The sequence below is a fragment of the Salvelinus fontinalis genome, chromosome 13, assembly GCF_029448725.1.
Source record: "Salvelinus fontinalis isolate EN_2023a chromosome 13, ASM2944872v1, whole genome shotgun sequence".
NCBI classification, from domain to species: domain Eukaryota; kingdom Metazoa; phylum Chordata; class Actinopteri; order Salmoniformes; family Salmonidae; genus Salvelinus; species Salvelinus fontinalis.
The window spans coordinates 48,714,481-48,732,350 of NC_074677.1; the positions used below are offsets into that span (position 1 = coordinate 48,714,481).

Here is a 17,870-nt window from a genome sequence, read left to right on the forward strand (position 1 = left end):
TAAACCAGCGTGTATGAGTAATGTACCTGTTCAGTATCATGCATCTATGCCATCGCTACTGTATGTACAGACCAAACCACCACTCAGTTGAAGTGAACCTCCCATTGCTCGTCTATTAAATATAATCCTGATATAGAGAGGGGGAGGCCTGGTCTGAAAATGACAAGCAGGACGTGTTGTGTGTTTTTACATTTTCGGTTTAATGAGTGTGGCTCTGGAAATTGGCAAGAAACTAGAGAATTTAGGATATATTATTAACTCTGAATTGGTGTTTGGAAAGAGTGTGTATGTAGTGTATCCAGGGGAGGATCAAAGTTAGTCTGCAGACGGAATGCTGGTACCCAGAAAGGGTGATCGGGAATGCAGTAACGCACTGGAACCCACATTCCTCCACACACACGTCCAGCCCATTCTCTGCCTCACACATTCTCTCAAGAAAATGTTTCATGGTGTTGGGCAGTGAGAAACTACCTCCTGCCCTGCCCTCAGTATTACAGTGCCCACATGTCTGAGCTGTGCATGCTGCCTGCCTGGGAAAGACATCCCAGCTGCAGGAAATGACATGGTTATGAGTGTGGCTGTTGAGGCCTTCATCCAGTTATGAAAGGGCTGCACTGCTCACAACTAGATACATCTAGAACACATTCAGATATGTTCGTGTAGCTATTCCCTGCTTGTTTTTAGCTCATTTTCCCATTCAGTTTTCAACTCGTGTATTAACCTGATCAGAATGGATTCTAAGTATTGGCAGCTGCATTCCATCGAGAAGGTCATTAGGCTCAGCTCGTTTTCCAAGGGATAAATCAGTGGACTGTGGTTTGGCACATATTCTGTGCAGTTGCTCCCATTTCCAGTGACCACTAGATGGCACTTGTACTTTTTTTTTATGGAACATCAATGACCCAGAGCATGGTGCCTACAATGTCAAGGTTAGGTTATGAGTCTTTTCCTGTATGGTCCACAAACATGGAGTATTTACATTTCTTTTAGAGAAAAACATTTGTGGATTAGCATATTGATGAGTATCACACAATATAGCAAACCGGTAACATTTAGGACCATATGTTTGTATTCTATTTGGCAATACCATTGGTCTAAAACAGCTATCATACCATCAAGTTAAATAAATAATTGTAATAATAACAATGGTAATAAAATGCATATAGTTTCAACAATTCTCCATACATTTTTCCATATGAGACAGACTGAAGATATTGTACTTACTATGTTACAGCAGCTTTCTGTATTGAGTGAATAGGCAGGAACAGTAGCTCCTAAGTCATGTGAAGACAAACATACAAATAATGCATTGAGAAACCTTGACTGTCCCTCTGTGTTGGGTACACGTTAGTCGCCTTTGGTGGTTTGGGTGTTAGGTACTGAACAGTTGACCAGTTGTCTTTGGGATGTTGAAAACACGAATATTTGGTATTGAACGCTATGGTTCAGTCGTCTTTGGTAGCTCAACTTCAGTGCCTTTGGAAACAAACACTGAGTATAGCTGTCTTCTGTGGCCTAACTAGAATGGTTGGCACCGTACATTGTAATTCAACAGTCTTTGAGACAACACTGTCTCTGGAATAGGGAGGAAAAGGGCAAGGACAACATCTTCCCTGATGTGGTCAGATTGTTTAGCGCCAAGTCTTTTGATGCACATACTGTACTATGCACCACTTAGTTAGGTCTTTACCTGGGTTCAGCCCAGCAAACTCCTTACATTCAATTCACACAGGGAAGGACAGTTGTCGAGTCATTTGAGTATGTTGTGTGGCATTGACTATGTAGGTGCTGTAGTGGCTGTGGGTCGGGTCCCTCTCACTTTCTTGCTTCTCTTGCTGACCGTGGTGAAGCGGAAGGGCAGCAGGTCGGGCTGCTCCCCGGGGGGCAGGCGCTTCATGAAGTGAACGTCCTGCTGGTTGGGCAGTGTCTGAGGGCCTCTCCTGGGGCGCCCCCTCTTGGTGAAGCCCACGTACCAGCCCGTATAGCGTGCTGACATCAGAGCTGTATAGTGGTTCTCCAGCACCATCTCAACGAAGACACAGTCTGCACTGCGATTACTAGCCTTCTGGAATACACACACATATATGATAATTTCCAGTCTCTGACTTGGACTGAAATAGGTGCCGGTACTCATTTTGGCTGCCAAAACTATATGTAGGTGCAGGGGTTCAACAATACTTTTGAGCTAATATTCTATAAAAGGAACAGGAGCTCAAGCAGAAGACATGTTGAGGTGGCGGTACTCCGCTCCAGCAAGCTCCTGCCCAAGTCAAGCACTGGTAGTGTCAATATGAGATGCAAAGTGAATAACTCCAGGTTGTTTAAATGTATACATTAAAAGGAACGTGTAGCAAGAGTCAGAATAAGAATCGTGTTTGTCTCACCTTCCCCACAAGCTTTCCTCGACGGTTCATGCACAGGTAGAAGTTGGTCTCTTTACCACGGATTCTCACCTGACTTCCAAAAGTATCAGCCTCCACAACAAGCTGGGCTTGGAAAGAGACAGAGGCACAAAAATACAGATTGTAAGAGCCCACATGACAAAATGCTATAGTATGGTATAAATACTGTAGTATTACTATATTTATGTACTGTAGTATTCACTGAAGTGTTTTGTGGACTTTAATGTAGTATTCACTGTAGTGTTTTTTGTAGACATTACTGTAGTATTTACTGTAGTATGCACATTATAGTGTGTTTGTTGTGTTGTCTTTGACACAGAAGTGGGGGCTTTCTCCTTGAGGAAACTTGCTGGATAAATACTAAAATAGTCTTACATTGTAGGTAAGACTGGAGTATGAATGGATAGTTCAAAGCTTCTGCTCTTTTCTATAACCTGTAGGGAACACAATATATGGTATATACTTGGCATGTAGGTGTCTCACTTGTGAGTGGCACAAATTAGAATATGTGGGAGGGGAATGGGTGGGGCATATGCAAATTAAATACTGTAGTACTATTCTTAAAAAACTGCAGTATTTTGCAGACACTGTAGTGTTTTTGCGGACATTACTGTAGTATTTACTACAATGTTTTGGGGGGGATAATACTGCAGTATTTACTATAGTATTCTACAGTATACTACACAATTCTATACTAAGTATTACACGGGTCGTTCCACGAAATGGGTGTCTTTTGGATACATGCAAACTTTTAAGAAATTAACTTTAAAATATATTTTATGTTTAGCCTACGGAAAAACACTTTTTCCCATCTCAGGCATTAAAATCCTATGAACTAAGAGCATTTTATCTGCACTTGAACCACACTGTCAACCATGTTACAAACACTTATGTAACTGCCTAACTATTATTTATTAAACTCATCTTTGAGATTAATCTAACATTTTCTCATTGATCTAGTATCCCTTGTACAAATGAATTCACATATATCAACCTGATAAAGTTACCATTGAGCCTCTAACAGGGTTGACGATAACAGGGTTGAGGTTTTAGGTGAAGATTGGCCATTACTCCCCATGTGGTGAAGAGCATGATGAAAGTTAAATCAAATTCAAGTTTCCTAACATGAATTGAGCTTACAGGGTTGATGTGTTAAACTCGACCACCTCAGTCAAAGATGATAAAACAATTATACATAGACCAAAAAGAGAGAGAAGACTTCTTTCCTTTTCCACCATGCTGTTCAGAAGACCCAAATGATGTCACCTGCTGTGAATAATTTAACTTGGTGGAATGGTCCATTATTTTAAAGGGGTAAATTGTTTGCATAACAGGGTTGGCCTTAACATGAGGGACAGATGTAAAAGCGTCACTAATATCATGAATATAAAAAATAATATTCAGAAATGACTTTGTCAAAGCAGAAAAATAACTAGGCCTTTGCAATGATGGTGAAACGTAGATACATTTTGGGGATTAAGTCGGTTGAAATCGTCCTAGAAGTGACACAGGGTTGACGAGGGGACGTGTCAAAATACTGAATTTTGGCACTTTAGAAAGCCTTTATTCATATTAAAGATGTACTTGATTCTCTATTTGGTCTATATTAAAGTGCACTTCATTTAATATAACAGGCTTTTTAAAATGAAATATTGGTGCACAATTTCTACTTCCACGAAAAGGCACCCTTTTTGTGGAATGACCCACACATGATTGAGGGACACTTCAGTGTGTACTATAGTATTTTACATTATACTACAGAATTATATAGTAAGCACTACATAATTGAGGGCTACTGCAGTGTGTAGTATAGCATTCTACAGTATACTACAACATTATATAGCAAGTACTATATGTGATTGAGGGATATTACAGTGTGAAATATAGTATTCTACAGTATACTACGAAATTACATAGTAAGTACTACACATGATCGAGGGATACTACAGTGTGGAGTATAGGATTCTACAGTATAGTACAGCTTACTACAGAATTATACATAAAGTACTGTAGTATTATATAGTAAACTGTAGTATTTTGTCATGTGGGAAAGGGCATAGAAATTGAGGAGGGGGATTGTTACATGCAATTAGTTCATAGATGTAGCCACAATACAGAGGTCAAACCAAATCAATAACATTAGTCTCCCTCTCACTACCCAAACCCCCCTCCATCCCCCTACAGCAAAGCAACATAGCGGGGTAAATGGGAAATCGATGACCTTTTCGATATCGGGACTGAGTCTACCACACAGAAACCGCTGCTCCATCTTTCTATTTCTCTCAGTGTGTCATAGGCTCGTCTGGCCGGTTGCTACTTCATGATTTTGAGGGCCATGTACTGTAGGTGTGATAACATGGAGGAAATGATTGCTTGTTGATTCTGATTTGTATTGGAGTGTTCTGTATATTGTAGGAAGTAGTAGTACTATATCTTACCATATTTATCCCCATCGTCTCCCTTGGCACTGATTCTCCTCCCCATCACCTGCACGTGTTTGCCACTTGTCCTGCTGTACAGCTGGTAGACTCTGTGCTGCCGGCGACTCATGGCGTCTCGACCCCGTGTCTGATTCTCCACGTATACGCTGAAATTAACATGGTCATCCGCTAAGACCTGTGCCACCACAAAACAGACAGGCATGTGGTTAGAATGAGAGACTATTCAGAATGGAATATTAGAAAACATAATGGATATTCACACATTTACCTGCAGGGGGCTGCAGACCACCAGTAAAGCCTGGACAGATCTGAGAGAAGGGGAGAATGGATCTGCACTGAGATTACATGTGGTATTTTTGCATCCCAAAATAATACAAAAGCAGTCTATCTGCCACACCTGCCTCTTTTCTGTCTCCACCACCAATTTTAAACCAGTCCCTATGCCTCCAAAAAAAGGTCATTTCTAGATTAAACCATCACGGCAACAGACAGTGGCCATGCTGTCTCTCTCTAGGGACAGCTGCTGAGCTCAGCTCATATCTATGATGAGCTAACAGGATATCAATATTCACTAATCCATCCAGCCATCTATCTAAGCACTTCAATCTCTTATCCCACCCTGTATAAGTACAGCACACTCAGCACATGCATAGATACATAGATTACGGCACACAAATAAGGCTGACCTCCATCTTAAATAAAGAGGGGGAAGAGCAGGAGAAACGTTAGCAGACACGTTAGCAGTAGAGAGTGTTCTTTCATATCTTCCTGTACCCCCTGGCCTTGTGCTCATTAGGGGACCCCATACCCGCTGTGCTGTCCAGATGTAGGGACGCCTGGAACGCAGCCTACAGCTGGCCCAAAGCACACACAGATGTCTGGGCTCCAATTCTACTTTTGTTCTACTTCTGTGCTACCTCAGATGAAACCTCTGTAAAGATCTGACCAAGTGGAGAGTACGTTTGAGAGATACAAGGGCATAATGGGGGTGACAGGGACACTTTAAAGTGGGAAACTGGTAAATTTGTCATTGTAAATGTAAGATTCGTTAACGAGTCTGACAGAATTGCTATAGGTTTGGTTAAAGTGGATGGATGCCCTAATTTGGGGAAGAGCTAATTGCTGATAATCCCCTTCGCGAATCACATGATCCTGTTAAACACAGACATCCATCAAAGACACCAATAAGGCACAGTCATACTGTACATCCACTCATTCATTCATAACCCGTTAGCAGACCTTCTGTCAGTGACAAATGTCTGGTCTTTCAGTCTGGGGAAAATGAAAAGAGGTGTCTGGGTCATGGGACATGGTTGAGTGGCCAGAGGAGAATAATGCTACAGCAATATGCTACCATGTGGAACAGCCTCAGAGGAATTGTACAGATAAAACAATACAAGATTCCACCACCACTTGGTATTGGAAAAACAGATTGCATTTCTATTTCACAGTTAGCTGTTCAGAAAATAGTTTTTCATTATTACAATGGGTAAAGGAGAACATGACGGTGTAAGAAACACCACACCTGCTATGCTGGACTGATGGTCAGAGCATGCATGAAGAGAAACATGCGCGCTGACACACACACACACACACATACACACACACACACACACACACACACACACACACACACACACACACACACACACACACAATACCTCCATTCATTTCTCTTCAGAAAACCTTAGGTTGCGCATCAAGGGTTACTGCACATTTAACTTACAACATGACTAGTGTAGAGAGGAGGGAACTCATCTCTCGTCCCGCGCAGCTACCCGGCCAGCAAAAGTCAGGCACCGTTACCGACGATCTCTAGCTGGTACTGTCTGTAATCCGTTCGTTGGAGAAGGGTTTGGGGGACGGCAACAACTCCTGCGATAATTCCTGCGGGCATCAGCAGAGCATGCCGAGCACATCGGTTAGAATGCTGGCGGAGGGGAATGGGTTTGCTCTGCAAAAATGGTATCATGTAGCCAAAACTTGAGCGAATGCGCGCTGGGTATGTCCAGTTTGGTCAATTCTCTGAAATCATGACAGGTGTTTGGCAAAATATGATTTTTCGCAGGTTTGCCTCCTTTTTTTTTTTTTACTTAGTATGTTTCTACAACTATGCCTACAATGCTTCTATGAGAAAATTGTAAAATAGGCTTATTTTACACGCAGAACTCAGTTGAACTTGTATTGCCATTGTCCATTAGTTCCCATTGTCTTCTTTTCTTTCTTCTGTATATCACTTTTCTTTGTCCGAGAATCTATGTTAATTTGTCACGTATAGTCGTTCAGAAAAACAGCAATTCCTAGTGTCACGGAAAGTCTATTCGGGGAGTGAGAGCGGGGCATGAGAGGAGTAGTGGCGGGGAAGGGGAGGCGGCACGCGGCCGGTGTAATCCCAGTGATGATATAGGTGTGTCCCGCGGGAGACGAGACCACTTGGCAGGACAGAGGCGAAGGCGGAGTAGAAAGGGGAACAGATTACTGAAAACGTCAGTCATAGCAATAACTAGTAAATCGAGCAATGGAAATGCGATTTTCAGAGAACCCAGTGAGTTAACAGACACCGAGGAAAATGAAAAGTGGTTTAGACATCCAGACTGGTCACATAGACTAGACATAACATAGTGAACGTAAATCTGGGAGACTGGAAATAGTATAATATGTTAAATTTGGTATGGTTATATAAAATAGAAGGTTACTTAGGGCAAAATCAAAAGGAGCGTTTATAACGCGAAAGTCTAGTAACCCAAAGGCTGCGTGTTCGAAGCTCATCACAGACAACTTTACAATTTTAGCTAGCCACTTTGCAATTACCTACACATTTGTAGCTACTTTGCAACTACTTAGCATGTTAGCTAACCCTAACCTTAACCCTTGTGACTAACCCTAACCTTAACCCTTTCACCTAACTCCTAACCTTAACCCTAAACCCTAACCATAGCTAAAGATACTGCAACCTGGTAAATGTGACACAGTAAACACAAACCTGGGACGCTCAAATTAGTATGATATGTTACGTTTGGTATGGTATGTATTAATTTGTGAAGTTTCAAATTACAATTCATATGATATGTTACAAATTAGTCAACAATTCGTATGATATATTCTGATTTGCAATTCGTACATGTTACGAATTTGCAATACATATTATTTGTTACGAATCCCAATTTGTTGTTACTAATGTCTAGAGGTTAGGGTTAGGAGTTAGGCTAAATGGTTAAGGTTAGTATTTGGGGAAGGATTAGGTTAAAAGGTTAGGGGAAGAGTTAGCTAAAATGCCAAGTAGTTCCAAAATAGCAACAAAAAAAAGTAGTAAGTAGTTACAAAGTTGTTAATTAGCTAAAATGCTAAAGTTGTCCATGATGAGATTTGAACATGCAACATTTGGGTTGCTAGACATTCGCATTATATATCCGCCCATCCCCCGACAAATTTGATCATCCTGGATTTTCGTTTACTATATTACGTCTAGTCTGTGTGTCAAGTGAGTAGGCTACCATTGCATTTGCATTACACAAACATGATGGGTACATTGAAGAACTGCTCATTGTTTGAGAGGGGGACACAGTAGTAGCCTATAGTCCTGCCATGTTATTTAGTTTTAAGTTCCGTTAAGGTTATGAAATACATAATGGAAAAGGAAAGGGAATGAGAAAGTTGGAAATGAGGGGGAGGGTGGGTGTGCGTAAGGTATGTAAGCAAAGAGTAGAATCCAAAATGAACAATTCTTAGGGGTTTAACAACACCGGGAGATCCTCACTCCCCTCCACCACAGAACCGCAGACATACGGTCAGCCAACCATACTAACCCCTACTACCCCCTCTCCCTTCCTCTCTCTCCCCTCCTCTCTCTCTCTCACTCTCTCTCTCTCTCTCTCTCTCTCTCTCTCTCTCTCTCTCTCTCTCTCTCTCTCTCTCTCTCTCTCTCTCTTCTCTCTCTCTCTCTCACACTCTCGCTCTCGCTCTCTCACTCTCTCTCACACACAGAGATATCCACTGTTTTCTTTTCTCACTTTAAGGATGATGAACTACCTTAGCTGGCACCTGAGGTAGAGGTCAAATCAGGGTCAGTAGAGTTGATGTTCCACATTTCATTCTTTCCAGTGTGTTTGAGTGTGAAATGAGTGAATGCGTCATGCACTGCCAGATCCAGAATGTTCAAAGTGGTCCCATTAGTGTAATTACACAGACTAAAATAGGCATATGCCTACTGCATATTGTCTGTAGGTGTCATTTCAATTATCCTTGTAATACCCAGTGCCATGGTCTCATTTGGTACGAATTTTAGGATTATTGGGTAATGGGAGAAACCATCTTGTTCTGCTGCAATAGTGCAGTCAATGCACAGTACTTTAGGTAAGCGGTACCTCACATTCAAGTTGTCAGACATTAGCATTTGCCCCATAGGGCTAGGCTACCTACCGTATAGGCATATAGTCTGCCCTTGAAATAACTAGGCTACAATATGGCATCAAATTACTGTTCTTTGGGTTAGGCCTAGCTGTCAAATAACATTTACTTTGTTGAGATGTTAGGCCTCAGACATGTGTTTGCTAGTTAGTTTGGATGCAGTAGAGATGATTCATGTGGATCAGATGTTCTTCTGACACCCCCAGATGAAACATAGTATTATGACTAACAGGGCTTGGTGGCATTGAGCCTACTAGCCACCACTAGCCTTCATCACCACTAGCCTCCATCACCACTAGCCTTCATCACCACTAGCCTCCATCATCACTAGCCTCCATCACCACTAGCCTCCATCACCACTAGCCTCCATCACCACTAGCCTCCATCACCACTAGCCTCCATCACCACTAGCCTCCATCACCATTAGCCTCCATCACCACTAGCCTTCGTCACCACTAGCCTCCATCACCATTAGCCTCCATCACCACTAGCCTCCATCACCACTAGCCACCACTAGCCTTCATCACCACTAGCGTCCATCACCACTAGCCTCCATCACCACTAGCCTTCATCACCACTAGCCTCCATCACCACTAGCCTTCACCACCACTAGCCTCCATCACCACTAGCCTCCATCACCACTAGCCACCACTAGCCACTAGCCACCACCACTAGTAGCTACCACCACCACTAGCCTTCATCACCACTAGCCTTCATCACCACTAGCCTCCATCTCCACTAGCCTCCATCACCACTAGCCTTCACCACCACTAGCCTCCATCACCACTAGCCTCCATCACCACTAGCCACCACTAGCCACTAGCCACCACCACTAGTAGCTACCACCACCACTAGCCACTAGCCACCACCACTAGTAGCTACCACCACCACTAGCCTTCATCATCACTAGCCACCATCACCACTAGCCTCCATCTCCACTAGCCAACCCCACTACTAGCCACAATCACCATCACCACCAGCCTCTATCACCACTAGCCTTCATCACCACTAGCCTCCATCACCACTAGCCTTCATCACCACTAGCCTCCATCACCACTAGCCTTCATCACCACTATCCTCCATCACCACTAGCCTCCATCACCACTAGCCAGCACCACCACTAGCCACCATCACCACTAGCCACCACCACCACTAGCCACTGTCACCACTAGCCTCCATCACCACTAGCCAGCACCACCACTAGCCACCATCACCACTAGCCACCACCACCACTAGCCACTGTCACCACTAGCGTCCATCACCACTAGCCACCATCACCACCAGCCTCCATCACCACTAGCCTTCATCACCACTAGCCTCCATCACCACTAGCCTTCATCACCACTATCCTCCATCACCACTAGCCTCCATCACCACTAGCCAGCACCACCACTAGCCACCATCACCACTAGCCACCACCACCACTAGCCACTGTCACCACTAGCCTCCATCACCACTAGCCAGCACCACCACTAGCCACCATCACCACTAGCCACCACCACCACTAGCCACTGTCACCACTAGCGTCCATCACCACTAGCCACCATCACCACTGGCCTCCATTACCACCAGCCTTTTTCACCACTAGCCTCCATCACCACTAGCCACCATCACCACTAGCCACCATCTCCACTAGCTTCGATCACCACTAGCCACCGTCACCACTAGCCACCATCACCACTAGCCACCATCACCAATAGCCTCCATCACCACTAGCCACCATCACCACTAGCCACCATCACCACTAGCCACCATCACCACTAGCAACCATCACCACATGCCTTCGTCACCACTAGCCACCATCACCACTAGACACCATCACCACCAGCCTCCATCACCACTAGCCACCATCACCATTAGCCACTGTCACCACTAGCGTCCATCACCACTAGCCACCATCACCACTGGCCTCCATTACCACCAGCCTTTTTCACCACTAGCCTCCATCACCACTAGCCTCCATCACCACTAGCCACCATCACCACTAGCCAGCACCACCACTAGCCACCATCACCACTAGCCTCCATCACCACTAGTGACCATCACCACTAGCCACCATCACCACTAGCCACCATCACCACTAGCCTCCATCACCACTAGCCACCATCACCAGTATCCACCATCACCACTAGCCTCCATCACCACTAGCCACCATCACCACTAGCCACCATCACCACTAGCCTCCATCACCACTAGCCACCATCACCACTAGCCACCATCACCACTAGCCTCCATCACCACTAGCCACCATCACCACTAGCCTTCGTCACCACTAGCCAAAATGTACCAATGAACTAAGTGCAGCAATGTAAGAGTGCTGTGAGAGACTCATGGTCTTGTTAACAGGTTCCATATGAGGCTGCTTGGCCTAGCTGGGTTTGGGTCGGGCTGACCCTATTCACAGTTTTGAGCCTGGCACCACCAACACACTTTCTGTCTTCTCTCATTTGGGCTGTCATGCTTTACCTGACACCTGTACAGTGATTGGATAACCTTTTGTCTCGACAAACAAATTATACTTTTTTCTCTTGTCTCGCCCTCTCTATGTCTGTCTCTTTGTCTATTCAGTAGAGGTGCCACACCCCAGACAATGTTATTTCTGAAATGTTGAAATACAGAAGAAAGAAAAAACAATGGAAAACTGGACCCATTTAAAACAAGCTTCATCTCCACGGTGCAAAGAAAGATTAATACTCTTTTTTTTCTGTTACAGTGTGTAAGCCATTGTTTTCCACTGTGTTACCTCAGTCTAATGTACGTGATGCATATATGTCAGACTGAGTAGTATCTTTCTTGTAGTAGTTTTATGTTTTGCTTGTGTCGGTATCTTGTAAGATGTCCATCTCAGTAGCTGCATATGTTCAATATCAATCTACAATGAGTGTACAAAACATTTCCATGACATACACTGACCAGGTGAATCCAGGTGAAAGCTATGATCCCTCATTGATGTCACCTGTTAAATCCACTTCAATCAGTGTAGATGAACGGGAGGAGACAGGTTAAAAAATGATTTTTAAATATTGAGACAATTGAGATGGATTGTATATATGTGCCATTCAGAGGGTGAATGGGCAAGACAAAATATTTAAGTGCCTTTGAACGGGGTATGGTAGTAGGTGCCAGGCACACCAGATTGAGTGTGTCAAGAACTGCAACGCTGCTGGGTTTTTCACAGTCAACAGTTTCCCATGTATCAAGAATGGTCCAACACCCAAAGGACCTCCAGCCAGCTTGACACAACTGTGGGAAGAATTGGAGTCAACATGGGCCAGCATTCCTGTGGAATGCTTTCAACACCTTGTAGAGTCCATGCCCCGACGAATTGAGGCTGTTCTGAGAGCAAAAGGGGTGCAACTCAATATTAAGGTGTTCCTAATGTTTTCTACACTCAGTGTATATCAACATGCTCAGTATATCAGCGCGCCCCCCCCCCCCCCTCTTTCTCGCTCTGTCTCAGACACGCGCACAAGCAGTTGGTCTTGGCTCACCCTCTGTCTTTCCAGACTTTGAAGGGAGTTCAGACGTCTAATATAAGACAGGTCCCACCACAACAAAAGATCTCACTTTGAGTTAGAATAAACAATATCTCTCTCTCCCACCCTTTCTGTCTGTCCCCCACTCTCATTTTCCCTTCTTGGTGTTATTTCACTCTTGGCAAGAGGAGAAGTATGTGCACTTGTTATGCGTTTTCCATGGTAGCCTTTCCTCTGGAATAGATTAGCAGCAGCGAGTGAAAGGGTGAGCTGAACAAGTGAGATAGAGATAATGAGGTATAAGGAGACGGGAGACATTGGGCTGAAAGAGATGGACTTAATTTGCCTGATTAATCTGGTGCAAAACACGTCTGTATTACCTGCCTCGTTTCAAACACTCCTTGTTTGTGCTTAAATACATCTATTTATTGGCTTGACCAACTCTTTCATTCTGACTGATTGAATCATTCTAACTGGTTGAATCACACACACACACACACACCTGGACTAGGGGAGCAGCAGTAGATGAAGGATAAATTGGTTCTTGCAAGAGAATTTAAACTCCCTGGTAGGAGATATGTTATGAAATCAAAGTGCGGAATCGTGCGTTTGCCTCTGCATGACGATGACAAGAGAAATAAACTGGACTGATCTAAACCAACCTATTACAGGTTCACAACTCAATGTAATGGAAAGATTTGACTTGCTTTTTGCTATTTATCTGTTGGAGTGACTTCAAACGAAAAGAATACGGAAAAGATGCATGAATTGCTAATAAATGGTAGAGTTTCTTTTAGCTTTGTGGAAAATGTGTTTAACATTCAGACAGGGACGTCTATCCAGCTTGAATTCCCTGACCCTGTTGGGTCTTGGCATAAAGAGGCCTCCTGTCAGTCATATCTTATTAGAGCCACATCGTGATTGGCTAAGGGCCGCTGGCACCCGCCCAGTAGAGGAAGTAGTGCAGTGCTGCTGGGCTGTGGAGCAGTGGAAACTGCACCGTGCTCTGGGATTGTGTTGAAGGCCTGTGTTGTTGCAGAAGGTTGCCCTGTGTGTTCAGGAGGTGGTGTGGGTTTGGTCTACTGGGAAATAGTACCATACTCTTCTGCTGTAGGGTTGGCCTCTAGGGTTGTACTGTGCTCTGGGAGTTGTGTTGCTGGACTGTGTTGGGATGTTTTGTTGCCAGGGCTGTGATCTTTGGTAGAAGAGACGCTTTTATAGGCAACACGCAATGAACATAGCAACACAGACTGACACACAGAGATACTGTATAGTAAAAGGGATGAATGAGAAAGAAATTGAGGTGTATAGTCGATGCAAAAAGTTTCAGATTTCCCCAGAAACAAGCCTAACAGAGAAAATGATCCCACTTGGGGCGGTTTAGCGGTATATAATATTGAAAAAAAGAAGAACGAGTGAGTGATTGGTACATGTAAATAACACTCACCTCTTATATACACAGCATGATGTATTAGTAGAATGACTGAGTGCTACATGGATGTTGACAGCTGGTCATTACAAAATGTGGCAATTCAACATAACCACCTGAGGTAATGTGCAGCAAAATACACTGTACGAAAGTAAGAATGACTGTGTGTATATTTTCTGTATCTAAGGTTGACCAGGTTAAATCGATTTCACAGATACATAACAGTCAGTACTTTAGAGGAACACACACACACACACACACACACTCAGCATGCCAAGGTCACATTTCATCTTGCTCTCCCTCCCCCCTTCTTTCATTGGCTCTGAACAGTATGTTGTTTATGATCCCTCAACCTGGGTAAGCACTCATCCCTCTCTCCAGGAAGGCTCTGTAACGTCCTGTCCCCAACACACACACACTTACCATAGTTTTTCAGGATATATTCACAAAACTTGAATTGAATTTGTGTCAAAGGTAATGTCTAGGTTCTCACAGTAGATATTCTTACCAGAAATTAGCTCAAAATAGAACAAGGAAAAGGGAAGATGGGTTGACAGGATGGAGGAGATTAAAGGAGTGGAGAGAAGAAGGACAGACAGAATACAATATGGGCATATAAAAGAAAATACAAGGTCTTTAATGTATCCTGTAATTTATTCACTGTTGTGTCCAACTACAGCATGCGTAGGCCTAATAACTATGTTATAGCTGCGTAAACACAGTTGATATATCAGCCTAGTTGTGAAGGATGATAGTTGAGCTTTTGGGTCAAAAAACAAAACAGAGTTGAGACTGAAAACACACTCAGACATTGGATGGGAAATTGTATGTAGCCCTTGTTTGAACACAGGACTTTCAGACTTCTTCCATGTACATAGATAGAGCATTGTCCTCCTATGCACCATGGGTGTTATTCAAGTAATATTTCACAATTCCCATTTTTCACACAAACATAGGCTTCTGGGGGTGTTATTCAATCAACATTTCACAATTCCCAGCTGGAGGTAGAAAGTGAGGAGGAAACATGCACATAGCAATAGGGGAGAGGACACCAGGTGACAGGTGAGAATGTGGCCTTGGATAATAATCTGTGGCCTTGAACAGTGTTCATGTGAATATAATAGTCTCAAAGAGTACATTGTCATTACACTGTAGTTGCATTGGAGTGCCAGGAAGTTGTATTAACATGAGCTAATAAACAGTCAATGCTGACAGCCAGGAAAGTCTGATGTAGGCATCAGTGCTGCCACTTTGAGGGACGTAGTGGAACTGCACATCATGTAGCCTACCATCCAAAACTACTATAGTGCTGCAAGTCACACCAGTCCGTACAGGATATGCCAGTCCTTTAGAAGTATGTCACACACACAAATGAATCTGGTGCGATGCATGTCTCTGTATTATCTGCCTAGTTTCAAACACTCCTTGTTTGTGCTTAAACCCATACAGTATCTTTCCTTTTTCCTTGGGAATCCTACGGTTTACACAGCTGAGTAACAGGTGCTGTGGCTGCCCCTATCGTCCTCTACCCCCTTTCCCCTCCTTTCATTCTCTCGCTCCTTCCTATAATCTTTCCCTTTGGTCTTTATCTTCCCCACTCCTGTTGCCATCACCCACTGTCCTTCTCGTCCCCTCTGTCTCTCCCTCTCTCCTTAACATTTGCTCTCCTTTAAGTTATTCACTTATCAGACTTCTTCCCATCAGCCACAGTTCGCTTGGCATGACAGCATAGGATGAATGTAAAAAGACAAGGACCTGCAGTCGATCGTTCTCTTTACCCACTGTCATTATGTCAGGCACATCTCAATAAGAGACATTTGTATAGGTATACATTTGATTGACAGTTGGTGTAGATCTACCTGTATGCCTGATCCCATAAATGTTTGGGCATGTGTGTTGTTCATGTGTGTGTGTGTGTGTGAGAGAGAGAGAGAGAGATGGTGAGGGTGAGGGTGAGGGTAGTGCCCACATTCCTTTGGGATTCCTGACATTCCCTGTCTGTGGCACCTTGCTCCATCTCTGCACCCTGAGAGAGAGAGAGCGAGAGAGAGAGCCTCCCATTGACTCAGACCAATGACGCTAATCTAAAGTATATGTCTCCCTCTACTGGCCTTCACAGGCACCCTAACGAAATATCCTACGGTTGCATCTTCTCCTGTAAATTCCTCTGAGCGCCACCGCCTTCATCAAAGGTATACTGCTTTTTGACTGATACGCCAGATGGCGCCGAGACGATCTTTTCCCCCCACGCATTTATCATGATCACTTGTAATCTCCTAGCACGTAAAACACTACCAGACAGCAAATCGTTGGAAGCATTTTTGAGAAAATCCATGAATATAAAATATTAGATTCATAGAAATCGTGTGCGTTTCGTGATATTGGTGGGCCGTTAGTGTAGGTAGGCCTATATCTTAATCGAACGTACATCCTTGGATTTATACTGGCGGATTTAGAAAATAAAGGATTAGGTCTAACACTGATGGTAAACACATCTAAAATACCGTTTACTGTATTTTCCACATCTGCAGCTTTACAGATTTGCTGTAATTAAGACCAAGACCAGATGTATTGCTAGATACCCTACTTTACTTTTAGTATTTGTTTTATAATGGTGCGTGTGCGTGCGTGCGTGTGGTAATCCCTTTGTCTTTTTATCCGTAAATGTGTTTGTCACGATACCAACCGCCGCGTAACAGTTAAAATCTGTTTCCGCTGTGGGTAAATGACTTTAAACATGCACTTAAGGCATGTGGAAAACAGGTCAATGCAACTGCACCAGCGAAAACCGCTGTGCGTCCCACGGATAGCCCCGGGTTTATTTCTCACAAAACATCTTAATTCCTCTGTTCGCTAATGATCCCGGAACACTTCCCTCTAATCCCCACTCCGTTAATTAAAAAGAGCACGAGCCCACGGAAAACCTCGCCATCTGCTGTGGTTTCATTCCGGTAGACAGATTGTGTTTTCATCTTATTTAAAAAAAGGGAATTGGAGAGTTTTTAGAGCAGACTGGTGATGGAGTGATGAGAGGATGACCTCTCACTGGTGAGGAGACACATCCTCTTCTCACACGCACAGCTGGAATAGCCTAGCCTATAGCCTACTGAAAACGGTTTATTTTAATGTTTAAAATATACATTTTGGTCGTTTATTTTAGTGAGATGTTACTTATTTGCTCTCAAAAATAGAAAATGTTTAGGTTTTATTCAAAGATGTGCCTATGCGTTGTAAGGCTTATGCTATAGATTTGATTGTAGCCTAGCCTATTACTTTCTTCTTCTGCAAGTGGTTATTTTTAATGAAGCTACTGCAGTAGATCTATTTGACATAGCGAGGATCAAATCAACAACCTATTTTTACCCAAAATAGGTAAGACACTTTTTGAAATATTAAAGCATGCGATATGTCGCATGAACCATGCATGGATGCTATTTTGTATTGTAACCTTCAAGAGAGATAAATTAGTTTAATTCAACTAAACTATCATAGCCTATCATTTTAGCCCCCCCGTCCCGTAGAAATTGGGCTAAATAACACGGTCGCTGCATTTGATTAGTGCGAAAGATTAGCCTATGGTGTTGTGCTCAAACTGGAATCAGAGCAGATGTCGCTTTTCCCTATCGGAATACTGGGATTGAGCCAATAAACACACGCACGCACGCACACACACACACACACACACACACACACACACACACACACACACACACAC

At 43.5% G+C, this 17,870-nt stretch overlaps 1 protein-coding gene across 1 annotated transcript; it reads right to left on the minus strand.

Annotated features, from left to right (window-relative positions):
* Positions 1–3: 3 nt before the first annotated feature.
* On the minus strand, positions 4–7,313 carry LOC129868836 (fibroblast growth factor 18-like). The gene is made up of 5 exons (XM_055943116.1): positions 6,570–7,313; positions 5,112–5,151; positions 4,841–5,018; positions 2,385–2,491; positions 4–2,065 (listed from the first exon to the last, which is right to left on the minus strand). Exons 1-5 carry the CDS (start codon positions 6,599–6,601, stop codon positions 1,778–1,780), a joined length of 645 nt encoding a protein of 214 aa, XP_055799091.1. The 5' UTR covers positions 6,602–7,313; the 3' UTR covers positions 4–1,777.
* Positions 7,314–17,870: the final 10,557 nt, after the last annotated feature.